At 41.6% G+C, this 14,431-nt stretch overlaps 1 protein-coding gene across 1 annotated transcript; it reads right to left on the reverse strand.

Moving 5' to 3' along the window:
- Positions 1-2,073: 2,073 nt before the first annotated feature.
- On the reverse strand, positions 2,074-13,775 carry NET1 (neuroepithelial cell transforming 1). Its single transcript, XM_007656973.4, has 10 exons — positions 13,683-13,775; positions 8,649-8,756; positions 8,063-8,230; positions 7,408-7,470; positions 7,016-7,112; positions 6,823-6,899; positions 5,928-6,185; positions 5,579-5,749; positions 4,140-4,326; positions 2,074-4,017 (listed from the first exon to the last, which is right to left on the reverse strand). The coding sequence occupies exons 1-10, from the start codon at positions 13,773-13,775 to the stop codon at positions 3,611-3,613; spliced, it is 1,629 nt and encodes a 542-aa protein (XP_007655163.1). The 3' UTR covers positions 2,074-3,610.
- Positions 13,776-14,431: the final 656 nt, after the last annotated feature.

Here is a 14,431-nt window from a genome sequence, read left to right on the forward strand (position 1 = left end):
TCTATTGAGCACTCCCTTGGTGTAGCACACTGCCCTAGGCACTTGGGAAGCATAGACTAAAAAACTGACATATTCCCTGCCCCCAAGGAGTTGACGCTGTAATGGGTTCTCTTATGTTGCTGATTTCACTCCCTTTTCCCCCAGGTTTCCATTCAGAAGGTTCATTTCATTCACCTTTGAGCTGGAGAGTGGCCAGGAGGGATACCAACTGTCCCTTCCAATAGCTGCCAGGGGTGAAATGAAACGCACTTTTGAGAATCTAAAGTGAGATTTTTAACTCCTCCTGGAAAACCTCTCCCCTCACTCCCATGGGGTGTTCATTCCCTTCAAAAGACTGACCCTCAAACCACCCTGGCAGACTGGAATCCAAAATAGGACCCAATGTGCATTTTCTGCAGCAGGGCTAGCCATGTCTGCTTGAGAGGACGAGCTGGGTACCTGGGTACCTTCGGTCTCCCCAAGTCTCCAGGACTTGGAAGGCTGGGCCCCACCCATTACCCTATGATTTTTAATCAGACACCAGTGGAGGACTAGCCTCAGTGATGTGTTCAAGGAGAGGTGCAAAGAATTATCTTATCAGAAAAGGAGCCCAGGATAGTACTGAGATAGGAAGACCTGCTTGTAGATGAACAGTCACCTACTATACGTCAGGACTCCAAAATCTCAAATTTGCCATCGTTTAAAAATCTTGCCCTAGAATATTAATCCAAGTTGTTTTCCTTCTCCCTGGGTCCTATCCGTCCAAATGATAACCCTGAGCACTTTTGTGCCGACTACACATATACATTCTCCCCACCTGTAGTACTTTTATTCAGATCAACATACTTATCTCACTAGTTCAGCACTTAATCATATACATATCCATTTTTCTTTTCTATGTGAAAACTAATTTTGTGTCTTCACCCTGCTAGATTACAAGCTCCTTGAGGGGGACCATGTCTAATTACTGTGCTCTCACAAACACTTACTAAAGAGTTTTGCGCACAGTAAAGAAACACTTGATTCTACAATGAAATCTCTTGAAATAGCAACCTGCTGAGTCAGATTACATAAGAATAATAATAATAATGACGGTATTTGTTTAGCGCTTACTATGTACCAAGCACTATTCTAAGCGCTAGTGGGGATACAAGGTAATCAGGTTGTCCAGTGTAGGGCTCACAGTCTTAATCCCCATTTTACAGATAATGGAGGCACAGAGAAGTGAAGTGACTTGCCTAAAGTCACACAGCTGACAAGTGGCGGAGCCGGGATTAAAACCCCTGACCTCTGACTCCCATGCCCGGGCTCTTTCCACTGAGCCACGGTGCTTCTTCCGTGAGGCCAGGGATCGTATCTTTGTACTCTCCCAAGGGCACAGTAGAGCGCTCTGCATATTGTAGGCCTTCAATAAACAAAATCAGTTGATAGATTAGCCATGCTGAGGCTCCAGGGCCAGAATGAAACTGAAGCTTATAGTGTACTCACCCAGGTGCTTAGTACAGTGCTTTGCACACAGTGAGTGCTCAATAATTACATTAATAATAATCCAGAGGAGGAAGGCAAACTAATAATGAATAAATGTTTTTATCCCTTGGATGATAAAATATTGAAGGTTTCTCTCTTGGTAAGAATGCTTTCGATGATCAGATCAATCAATTTTATCATATGCTTGGGAATCTGGATTAAAATCTTTCAATTTGATGCCAATTCAAGGGCTATAATCCTGTGAGTGCTCAACACTTATTTACTGATTGGGTTATAATTTAGTATTAACAGAGGTAACCCAATACCATAGCACTGTACCCCTACAGTAAAATATGTTTTCTGCTGCAGCTGCTTTAGGTCAAGTCTTAAACCTCTAACCAGACAGCTGATTGACTTTTTGAATGAAGACTAAGATTTCATAAAATTTAACATGGTTGCATCTTCTATCAAAAGAACAGGATGGGAAGCCAAATATATCATTAACTGAGGATTTTCCAAGGCTTTAATGTTTATGAAAATTCATGAACTGCAGCAAAGGTAGCAGGAACCTTCTCCACCCCCAACCCTGTTAGGTCCAAACACACATAATACAAGAAACTTTTAGGGTGACTTTGGGTTTTTTTGGGTTTTTTTTTTTTAATTGTAAAATTCATTTACAGAGAACCGCTCGTTTGGGTTGGCCTATTTACAGTCTCCTCCAATTTCCATCCCTACAAACCAAAATTTTTCCATGTAGTATGTAATTTTAATTGAAATTTTAGCCCCGAAGGGCCAGTAGTTAAGATTTTGGTTTCTTTTTTTGCTCATTTCTCATTTCCATTTTCACAGAAGGAAAACAAAACTTTAGTCCTTTGCCTATACATGACCCAGGTAACATTTTTTGCAGAAAGAGGTTCACAAGCCTTAAAACCTTCCTATGATCAAGACCACCAAACTTTGCTAATTCTTCAGGGCATCTGATTGCCGCTTTTAAAACTCAGTTAGTTTTTCGGCTGAAGAGCAACCAATGCATATAAGGTTTCCTCCCCCTCAGTCCTTCTACAACATACTCTATATCCTCATGTTTGTCTCTCTAACACTTGCTCTCTATCTGGTAAAACCAGGCATTTCTCTTTAAGACAAAACAACCTTCTTTTCTCTTTCTAGCTCCTCCCTCAGTCCACCTGCCTTCATTCCAAGCTTCTGAGACATCCCTAAAACTTTCTCTGCTATAACTGTGGTTCCCTCTCAGTAGTCTAGAGCACATGCAAGCCATTTACGTGTGTTTACCACCCCCAAAATGTTACATTATAAAATTTGCTCCTTCCCACTGGCTCAAAAACAGTATGGCTTGGTTTCATGATGGGTGATGTAAAAATGACTTAAAAATATATATACATATACACACACACATACACATATATATATTTTGAACAAAGGCAATACCTTAAAGGATACCAACTTGAAAAGACAGTTTTAAAAAAAGAAAACCCTAAAATCTACTATACAATGAAAAAAAATTAAATAACTGGCAGGTTATGAAAGAGAAGATGAGGAATGTACAGTGAAAACAAACACAGACAAAGAGTTCCAGTTGGTAAAGTGAAAAATATAATGACTGCTGGGATCTGTTTTCCAAAGAATTTCTGCTCAAATTTAAATTTTAACACAAAGCAGCACACACAGGCTCTGCGGATTTTTAAGTGCATAGGTTTGAATTCTCTAAGACGATTCAATCATAACCGAGGCCGGGAAATATTGGCGATTCCCAATATTGACGGAGTTGAAAATTTCTGCCAATATTGTCAGTTACAGTCGGCTGTTTCAAAGAACTAAAGTTAATTCGTCCCTCACCTTTAGCTCAGGTTTCATGATAAACCTACTTTTAAAACTTGCCACTTGATTCACCCGTTTTAAAAAATCCTTAACTTCTTTTTAACAAAAAACCAACATGAGCCTTACCTTTTTCAGAAAACAGACCCCAGTTCAACCAAGTTATCTGTATAACAGTAGCTGCCATTAAAAAAAAAATAACATAAAACCCCCAAAACATACAAAATGTTAGGTATGGTATAAAGTATAAAGTAACCCTGACAGTACAGTAAGAGAAATGTACACATTTATAAATAAAAAGTCTCTCCTCCACTGAGAACATGGGCTCCTTTTAAACTAAAGTCTCTTTCCTTTTGCTTCCTAACTGGGCCTTCTCTCGTGTTCTTTGGAGCCCAGACAGTGTTCGGTGTGCTTTTACGCTCTTGCCGCCTTCAGCTGCAGTGACAATGGAGTTGGACTCGGGGGCGTTTTCATCTCTTTCGAGCTGGAGAGCGCCCGAAAGGGTAGTTGACCGTCTGTGGGCTTGGACGTTGGGAACTGCCGGGTTGTTCTCCTCATACTCTTCACTGAGTTCTGGCAAGTCCTTTAACTCTGTTGGGCTGCAGGCTTGCTGGAAAGGGGCGATGGCTGTTCGGATACAGTTAAACCACTGCTGCTTGTGAAACACATCGTTGGCTTGCAGAGTGTGGGACTGGCCCGGCATAGGGTCTTGGAAGCGAACTCGGAAGATATTTTTGGCTGGAAAAATAAAGATGAGGAAAAGGAATTAGATTTCAGACCGACGTAGGGAAAGAAGAGGCCGACAGACAGCCCGTGGCTGGCCTTGAGGAGGAGAGAGCAGCCCAGGAGGGAGAGCGCACCTTTGTCGGAGTTGCTGAAAGCGCCTCTGAAGGAGCCTCCCATTCTGACGTCGCCGTCCTGCAAATCCTCCAACACCAGCTCCTGGACGGGGATGGGCTGCCTGTACACTTGATAGGAGTGACGCTCATTTCGGGTCACTGGCCGAGTCAGAACCAGGATGTCTTGAAATAGAAAAATGTAGAGTTTCTGGGAAAAACAAGAGAAAAAGAGAGACGTTTCTAAATTTGTTCCAGGACGAAAAAATATCTTTCTTCAACCACATTACCGGCCCAGATTTGATCTGCTGTTACAAATTAGCCTTTACAGTAACCAAAAAGTTCACGGCTTCTCCCCTCACGCTGGTTTCCAGCCTGAGCTTGTTCTCGCTGGCAAGGCTTTTGGTCTTAGAAGATAAAACCTGTTTTTAGAACAACTGGCGTGTAAACCTACACCAAAGGGCAGCTAAGTAAACACCAGAGAGCACAACGATCTGAATGTCAGTAGCAACATAACTTGACACACCAGTATTCCACTCCCCAGCCTCATAACCCAGGAGGGATTAAAAGTATAAAACCTGAAAAAATGTTAATAGCCGGATTTTAAAAAAAACAACAACCACAAATCTCAAGGCTTAAAAAAAAAAGAGTTGAGCATCCAGGTGCAAAACAGATGCCAGATTTCAAGTTAATCTGAATGAAAACATTTAAGTTATAAAATGCTATTTTTAGAGATTTTTACTGAAAAGAAACACCAACAGACTCTTCTACAGAAGAGTTACTAGCTGCTGCTGCAATTAAGACTACTCTCTCAGTTTTCTTCCACTCTAGCAGCTTCTTTCTTTACTTAAAACCTGAAAACTGGCTTGTATAGCTGGCTCTGAGCTCATCTTCAAAGTTAATGTTAGGACAAGGCAAGATTTTTGATGAAGCCTCCTGAAAGAAGGGAGGTCTTGTTGAGTAAGTTGAAAAATGCTTCAGAAGATGAACGGTGAAGTATGACCATTTGTTATAAACTGAAAAACCCGTAACTTGCTTGCTTGCTAATCCCAAAGACCTGCCATGTTGTTTGAAACTGCTCCAGACACCAAGACAAAGGGCCAATTCTCTCTCTTAAACACTAATTTCTTTTAAAACCAATTTCAGGGTTTCTCCAGGACTCTGTTCCTCCCCACCACCCCCCACCCCCAAAAGCAGGGTAAGGGTCCTGATTTGCAAACTCTCCCAATCCCAATCTTTATATTGTTCATTATGATAAATATATTTAAATTATAAAATTAAAAAATAAGTTTTTTTTAAATTAATGTCTTCCTCTCCCTCTACAGTAGAAGCTCACTGTGGGCAGAGGATGTTTCTGCCAACTGTTTTACTGTTCTTTCCCAAGTGCTTAGTACAGTGCTCTACACATAGTAAGCACTCAGTAAATGCCATTGAGGATGACGACGACAACTAGAAAAACCTACGTGTCCATTCTTATTCTTCAGTTCTCCATGGCAGAGCAAAACCTTGCTGGCTTCGATTCTAGGATCCCTCTGCTTCTCATCCAGATACTCCAGCTTGTCAATGTAATACTGGCACTCTGACTCTCCTTTCTTCACATTGATATCAGAGAGCACGCCTTGGATGATCAATATCTATGAAATAAAACAGAAAACTGTAACAGTGATGTTTCACAGAATGTCTGAGTGTCCTCGAGACCCAGACTCAACAGACCCAAGACCTGCGTGAACGATTGCATATCTCCCCTGAAGGGAACTTCCCCAACAAAACAACTCAAATGAGTATGAATCCCCAACTACTTAGGTCACTTACAGCATTTTCCAGAAGCTGGACGTCAGAGTGATCTTTTGGAGTGTGCCGGAGAATTTCTTTTAAAAGCAAGGGATATTTGACCAAACGACTTCGAGGAATATCCAGGAAGCTCCAGAGGTCTAGTTTTCTGCTGAAGGGAGATTCAAGACACCGCTGGAGGAAATCCTGGACTCTTGGGTCTTGTTTTTTCTGATCAAGAAGAGCTTTGGCGGCAAGCTGGTTGCTGCAGTAGTCTTTATAGGCTTTGAGGCCAGACAACTAGAGGGTCATTAAAAATCCCAAGGAAAAAAAAAGAGAAAAAGTTAAATGCGTGCTTGTTGCAATGCTTCTTCTCTAACAATCAGTGACAAGTCAGCCCCCTGGTGTGCTTAACCTCGACTGTGGACAGTAAGAGGAGACATGGGGGAAACAAATGCTGACTTCCCGGAGGCCTGGACGGTGGGGAAGGAAGCTAGGGAGAGGACAGTCACCAATCCTCCCCCAATCCTGGAAGCTGAGTTCCCAACATAATTTCCTTCTGCTGCCTGCAGATGACATTCAGCGATTCGCTCATCATGGGGTCTGACTTGTCACTGGGGCCGTAGAAGGAACTTTTACATGACAAGTACGCATATTTACGGGTAGGCAAAGAGTACGGAAAGAGGGGGAAGGAGTCTAAGAATAATTTGTTAGGTCTCTGTTTTCATGCTGTTAAGATCTTGATTTCAGGCTGCAAACTGCCTAGTGATTGATGACATAAAGCTCCCCTCCTTAAAATAAGAAACTGTTCCCAATTTTAGTTATGTAAACAATCTCCTGTTATGGGCCCAGATCAGCTTGTTCTAGATAATGATTCAAGCCCTCTGCAACTCATCCTTGATTCCAAATTACTTTGGGTAAATGACCCACTACACACCCAGTTCACGAGAATGTGACCAATTTGCTCCACCGTCCCATCAGGCTTGGTTGCTTCTCTTAATCTCACCAACAAATCTGAAAAGGAAAAATGAAAAGGAAAATAATGAAGCCAGATATCACCACTGTAATGGGCTCATTTCAGGAAAAGGTCAGTATTCTGAGAGTAAGAAAAATAAACTAGTTATCCATACCTTCATGCAGTGGTATATATGCATCCAAATCCCCAAATATGTGTGTCAGTTCTTCCTCTGACATAATAGACAGTTTCAACATGGGATCATGGTAGGCCTTTTGTGAGGGAGAAAAGGAATTGGTCACACACAGACTCAAACAAATAGGATGGTAAGTCCTGCTAAGTATATCCCTAGTGTAAACAGTGTATTTTGTGAAGGGGAAGAGAACTATAAAGTAAATTTAAAAAATGCTAGGACCTAAAGCCGTCTTTTTACTGATGCTCTTATATAGAAAGATAAGTCCATCATTTCACAAGTTGCTTCAGGCATTTTCAAATTTTAAACCCAATATAGTAAAACAATCTGTGAACTGTTGGAACACCCATAAGAGAAGAAATGAAACTACTCACCTTTCTAGCAAGCTTCAGATCCTCAATTAAATCTTGCTCCCCTCGGGATAGTTCATATATTGCCTGGGAAGAGGAAAAAAAGGGAATTATAACACTATTCCTTCCAGTTAGTCAACAGATGACATAAAATTTGTTGTTGACATAGAAACTGTAATCAAAGGTCAACAAAAACTAGATCACATTATACAGCTTGATCAAAATTTCCCAAGGCCCCCATGCACCCACAGAGTGTTTTTGTTTTTCTCAGCACTAAGCAAAGCAGATTAGACACCATGAAATCATGGAATGACTACTCTTTAGAACTGTACTATGTCACTTAAAGATTTACCCAGGGTGAAAAGGGTAAACTTCACAACTAGGCAAATCTATTAACAAGAATCTCATTTAAATAGGAAAATTACATTTAAGGAAAGCAATCCTTTGACTCTTTTCACTGTGCAAATAAGGGAATACAGCAAAATGCCTCTAGTTTTGCCTCTTGAGAAAAACATATCCAGGGCCATTTTACCGAAGTTATGGCACACTGGAAGAATGGAGACCCTTTTTTTGCCAGCAAATCAACTGAAATTAAAGTAATCCCCAAACACCCTGTGAACAGTTCTTTCTTTTCCAAGATCCTGGTGGATTTGGCATACACGGTGGCTTGATAACCTACCTCCTGACGTTTGATTTCTTTGGTGGTTAGGGTCTCCTTCATGTTGACGTCTAGCATCTCTGACCATAGTACGCTATTTCTTCTTTTGGGAGGAGTAGGAACTGTGGCTCTACTACATGACTTCTGGGCACAGGCAGGGGATCTGCTCTCACCACGGAGGGTAAATGACTATGGAGACAGAGCGGGAGGGGGGAAATATCAGAGGGCAGGCCATCAGTAAGCGCTGAAGCATATCATCTAGTTGTATTTTTTAAAACTAAATTTAGGCAGTGACTTCATCTTAGCTGTAGTAGTCATTTATCAGAGATCACATTTGTTTTGGGTCAGAACCACCCCACCAGTCCCAGCTAACATTTCGAGGCTCATTTTGTCAGCCTAGGAGTTTTGATAACAATGTTAGCAGAGTTGAGATACATTATCTTCATAGAGTAAGGGTATTTTTTCTATAGGCACATTCCTATTCGATCTCTTTGCTGATCCCAGCGTGGTAAAGTTGTACGGAAAATGCATTAGAAACAAATCTGGGCCCCTTCCTCCCCCAACTAACAACACTGTAGTTTTGGGGTTTGTTTTTTTTTTTTTTTACCTGTATTGTCTGACCAAAACGCCTGACTGCGCCATTTCTTACAGGAGAGATTAAGTTTGCCAAGGATGTGACCCGTGCTAGAGGTCGGACTCTTTTATTGCTTGGCTCCTGTGAAGACAAAAACAGGTTGAACTGAATGTGGTGTACTTAGGCTCAAAAGCTTTCAAACAAGTCTGGACAACTGCATGAGACAAAGTGTAGAAATTCAGGGCTCAGAAACAGGTCATGCCTTACAGGTCAAGTAGGAGCTGCATGTAAATATTAAAAAGCAATAATCTGGATTATTTAAAAAAAGTTACCAAATAACTAGAATTCAAGATTCAATGTTAATTGTCCTTACATCACAGTGCCCTGGAAGTCAATATTGTTCATTACAATTTAAACATTGAGTAGTCATTATTAACACCCAAAAGACAAAGTTTGACTCAGTTTGAAAACTGGAACTGTGTAATCTCAGAAGTAACTAAACCACAAGCATTCCTCTTTAGGGACCTCAATGGTTATGTAAAGAATTTCAATCAGACAGAGGTCTGATGACTACACAGCTGAGCCTGAGAAAAGGTTCTATGTTTGCAGACCTAACAACTATATTTATTTGAAAAGCACTGTGGTTGACTTTCAAGATGTTGATTCTTGCTGTGGATATAAGTTAACTCCAGATGGGTCAAGTACACAGATTTTTTTTTGCTGGGGGGGGGAGGGAGAGTGGCAGGGAAGAGAGGGAAGGGAGAACTGGTTTGGTTTCAAAGGTGTGATCTTGTCAGAAACTGAATAAACGGTGAAGCAGCTTAGGTGCCTACCCTACTTGACATTGAGTGAAGATGGCATGTATGCCACTCTGCACATTCAGACTGAAGTGGGGTAGTTTATCATGGGGTTCATGATGAAGTCCTGAGTCACCAGCCAGTTACTACTTTCCCCTTAAGCTAATCAAACATCGATGCCTGGAAAAATAGTGTAGCATTTTATAAATGAGAGAGAAGAGCCCTACATTAGATGTAACAACTCTCCCTGAAAGTTTAAAAATGCACAAACTCATATTCTTCCCAATTTGCTGCTGATAATAATGAGCCAAGGCATTCACATAATAATCATGTTTCAATCAAGGAACTAAACGAATGTCAAGAAAACCACTAAAAGATATCTTCATTTCACAGAGAAGGAAAATGGGATATACATTCAGACACAACGGTAATACAAATGAACAGAAAGTGGGGGAAGAAGTAAACTGGTTCATTCATATTATTTGAATGGATTATGGACAACTGCATTTAGGACCTTAGGGATATGCAGTGGGTTAGCATAAAATTGATATGTGTATGGATTTACTAGCTTTGGGCAATGAGAAGGTGAAAAGAAAATGCAGGAGTCAGACATATCAATGCTTGAAAAGGAAAAGAGAGAACAATCAAAAGTCTCACCATATGCTGGGGAGTTCATGATTTTACTGGTATTGGAGTAGGAATGGGGAAAAAAAACTCAAAACCTTTGTAAAATATAAGAAATGAAAAAAAAAACCAAGCTGAATTTCATTTAGCAATGAAATCTTTCAACTTGAAAAGGGCAAAGGGATAGACTTTATAAAGCAGTGTCAAATATCAGAACAAGGGAATTTACATTAAAGAAACTTAGGAAGCTATTTACCCTAGGAGGAGGCAAGGCAAAAACTAAAGCATGGAGCGATGGACATTTTCTGAAACAAAAAAATACAATTTGGCTAGTAACACTACCCCCCCCAAAAAAAGAAATGTTTAGAGTTGAAAATTTGAGGCGCTTCAGCTATGTGATAAAACGACATTCTGTATGGTAACAGACATGTGTGAATGTCTTTGCAACACACATCTGTGCAAGACTTTAATGACACATGCATGTGCAGAAGGTCTAGCAGAAGGCATTCCTCTCTATTAGTGAAGAAGTACAAAGAGTCTTCTGTTTGAACGGAGATATAATTACCACACCCAGAACAGCTAAGTAGATACTGAGTAAGATACGCCAACATTTAGATGGAAACAAAGCAGTTGCCAGAAAATCCTGTTCCTTTTTTTGGAAACGGAGTTAACTCCTCTTCCCTAAGGCAGAACGAATTTGGCTTCACTGTAAATCACAAAACGGCCAACTGCAATTAAGAAGTCTGCTTGATGTGTGCTCAAGTATAATGTTAAAAGGAAAGCTGTTTGGCTTCTTATCTCTAATTTAAAATTGTATCTCTGCAACAACGAGAATTTTCCTTCCTTTCAGCTGCAACAGAAGGTATCAATTTGGTAAATCCAAAATGTATGCTCAATACCAATTACACAGTGCTTGAGTGATGCAGTTTAATGTTTTGGGGCCTGAATCTACGTAGCAATTACTTGTAAACTTGCCAAGGCAAAATTCAGCAAAACAAAGTATTGACAAAAATGGATGTGCTTTTTGTTTATAAAAGTTCTAGGGGGAGGCTGGAAATAAGTTTTAATAAATCACTGGGTTGGCAGTGACTGTAATCTAGGTTTCCTTTAAAACCTATTTCCAACAGCCTCTGTCCCTGTGGAGGAATGAGGCTACTCACTCTGAAGAGGAAGAAAGCTAACAATCCAGGAATTTTAAGAACTAAAAATGTGAACTTTCCCTACGAGCTCTTGACTGAGGAAGAAACCTTAGCTTTCTGCCCCTATTAAATGGAATGGCTGATCCTTTGAAAGACCAAACCATAAACAAGAAAAGCCATTTCGATTTCCAAGATCTTACCAGTGGAACCAATTTGGGAAAAAAAAATAATTAAAGGTCACAAACTTCTGAAATTTTCCGACTACAGGTCTCTGATGAAAATAAAACCAAGGACTCCTTATAAGGGAAGGTGGCCCGGTGCCTCACCTTAAAGTTAGGGATTCAGGTTTGGCTGCCAGTATGGACCAAAAATAAATGATTACTTGACCGCTCTTTGGAGACTCACAGGACCTTGGTCCAGTTCCTGATGAAAATCAAACATTCCCAAATGCTCCAAGTCATATGGATAGGGTTTTAAAAGGTTAAGTCAATGTAGCCCCAAACTAACAGAAGTGGAGAACAAAATACCCTCTCACCTTCAAAACAATCTTGTCCAAGTTTATTTAAAAATACATAGCACAAATAGCGCTGGATGAAGCTCTTTCACTAAGAGAAACCTTTCACGGTACTCTCCTGCAACCTACCTATGGTGCTATCTTATCTTACTATACATTAAACCCTTTAAAAGGGACTGTGACCTAATTGTCTTGTATCTACCCCAGGGCTTGGTACAGTGCTCTGCACCCACTAAGCCTCAATAAATCATCAGTGGTATCTACTGAGCGATTACTGTGTGCTGAGTACTTGTACTACCGTTTAGGAGGGTATAATTTAACACGGTTGGTAGGCACATTCCCCGCCCAAACGCGATTACAGTTTAAATTACGTAGTGTTTGACTACCATAGCGAAAAGAAGTCTCAATCTGAAGACACATTAACATGGCAGATTAATCAGTTTTCTGTTACCCAAATTGGTCTTCATCTTATTTTTCACTAAAACCTAAGGTCAAGACATGAATACATATTTAAGCGATTTTTTTTAAAGAAAAAATGACGAGCTGTTTCCTCGTTAGATGCAATTTTACAAGATGATTTGGGAGTTTTGTTTTGTGCCTTTATAACTTGCTTACTCATGGAATCTGAGGGTCTCACCTTTCTGGAGGATTTCCTTTTGGGGAACAGTATTTAAAAAAAATCTAACAGCCCCCCCCTCAAAAAAAAACCCTACAAAAGTGCTTAATTTTACCTTTTCAAAACATTACGTAAAGGGCAACACAGATAAAAATGAATTCTAATGGCAAACCAAGTTCAACTATTAAACTGAGTTTTTAGTTCTATAACTTTAACTACTGTTTTTAGTCATCGGAGTTTATTACTGTAGTCTGAAAAATGTGTCACACTTCTACCAAAACGCCCGATTTAAGGGGAAGCAATAAAAGTAGTTTTAATGACACAGTTTTAACGTCGAGGTAGCTAAAATTAGGTATAAATACTGTTGACCAACAGACTTTTATTTGATGCTCTAAGGAGAAATGCCTATTATAATCACTTCAAAGATACTGAAGTACCCCAAAGTCTTTCTTTGAACAGAACTGCTTCCCAGGAATCGGATTTTAATATTCGGCTACATGAGCTAGAAGAAAGACTTCATCAGTTAATATTTTCAACCCAGTTTTACTAATAAACTAATCAGAACTCCTTCCCGGGAATCGGATTTTAATACTCGGCTACACGAGCTAGAAGAAAGACTTCATCAGTCAATATTTTCAACCAAGTTTTTCTAATAAACAACCGAGTGCTGCGGCAGACAAGGAAACTGACAAAGAGTATAAAAACCACCCGTCACTCGTAAATACAGTTCTCCAGGTCGCAGAGATCTTATAGGCAAAAATACACACACGAGCGCAAACTAACAGAGGTTTTACATTTTCTATTTTAAATACGTTTAGAGATCTAGTTTGAGGGGGGGGAAAACAAAAACCCCGGCAGCCTACAACGACGTTGCCAGATATTAGTACTCCAAGCGCTCGGTGCAGTGTTCTGCACATAGTAAGCGCTCAGGACGATTGAATGAAAAAAGAAAAAACGCAGTCAGACGACTTTCTACTTTAGTATTTCTTTTTGCCAGCACCAGCTCAGAATTATTTTCCTACCCCACACAGCTCTTCAAAGTGCCGTTCGTGGGAAGCTCTAGGGAGCACCTCAAGGGTGGCACATATCTGCATTGCGTGCCACCACCCCCAACTGGCACGGGAGGGCGGTTTGGCGGTATTCCTTTTTATACAGCCTCTTCTGCTGCTGCAAACTAAATGCTCGCCCCCAAGCTAGTGCACACTCTTGGGTATTTTTTTTTATTAGGGAGCTAAGGGGTCTCCCCGCCAGCTGGACTCGGGGTACAAGCAGCAGTCTCCCAGAACGCCCGACCCCCCCCCCCCCCCAGTGCCAGGGGTTGGCATATCAGCGGGGCGAGAGGGAGAGGGCGTCGGTTCTCTCCCCGGCGACCCTTACCTCTTGTTCTCTGAAGGACTGGTTATTCACGTCGAGGACTCGGATGGTCCTCTTGATAGGCAGCAGACCTCCGACTTCATCATGGGCCACCATGCTTTCGCCCAGGGCTCGCCCCGTCTTCAGAGGTAATCCACATCCGAGGGAGGGGATGGGGCCTGGCACGGCCCCGCGCCCATTCTGCCCGGCCGGGACCCGCACCGCCTTTTCGGGCGGGCGGGTTCAAAGCCCGGGGGTCAAGGCGGGGGGCGGGCCGGGTTTCGGGGCGGGGCCCGGTGACTGACACCAGCCGCGGGGGCGGGGCCGCCGACCCAAACCTCCCTCCCCTTCCTTCACTCCTATTTTTGGAGCGCTTACTGGATCCGCAGCCTTGTCATTCATTCATTCAGTAATAATAATAATGATGGCATTTGTTAAGCGCTCCCTATGTGCCAAGCGCTCTTCTAAGCGCTGGGGGGATACAAGGTGATCAGGTTGTCCCCCGTGGGGCTCACGGTCTTCACCCCCATTTGACAGATGAGGGAACAGACTCAGAGGCTCATTCCAAGCCCAAAGTCACACAGCTGACAAGTGGTGGAGCCGGGATTAATAATAATAATAATAATGTTGGTATTTAAGCGCTTACTACGTGCAGAGCACTGTTCTAAGCGCTGGGGTAGATACCGGGGGATGAGGTTGTCCCACGTGAGGCTTACAGTCTTCATCCCCATTTTCCAGATGAGGGAACTGAGGCTCAGAGAAGTGAAGTGACT

This window comes from Ornithorhynchus anatinus, chromosome 13 (assembly GCF_004115215.2).
Source record: "Ornithorhynchus anatinus isolate Pmale09 chromosome 13, mOrnAna1.pri.v4, whole genome shotgun sequence".
Classification (NCBI taxonomy): domain Eukaryota; kingdom Metazoa; phylum Chordata; class Mammalia; order Monotremata; family Ornithorhynchidae; genus Ornithorhynchus; species Ornithorhynchus anatinus.

Bases quoted from the DNA above. Each gene is read 5' to 3' on its own strand.
- NET1 (XM_007656973.4), bottom strand. From the start codon at position 13,775: ATGGTGGCCCATGATGAAGTCGGAGGTCTGCTGCCTATCAAGAGGACC. The intron at 7,471-8,062 runs GTAGGTTATCAA...TCCTCTTCCCAG, and splicing joins AAGAAATCAAACGTCAGGAG to GCAATATATGAACTATCCCG. The intron at 7,113-7,407 runs GTGAGTAGTTTC...CCCTCACAAAAG, and splicing joins ATCTGAAGCTTGCTAGAAAG to GCCTACCATGATCCCATGTT.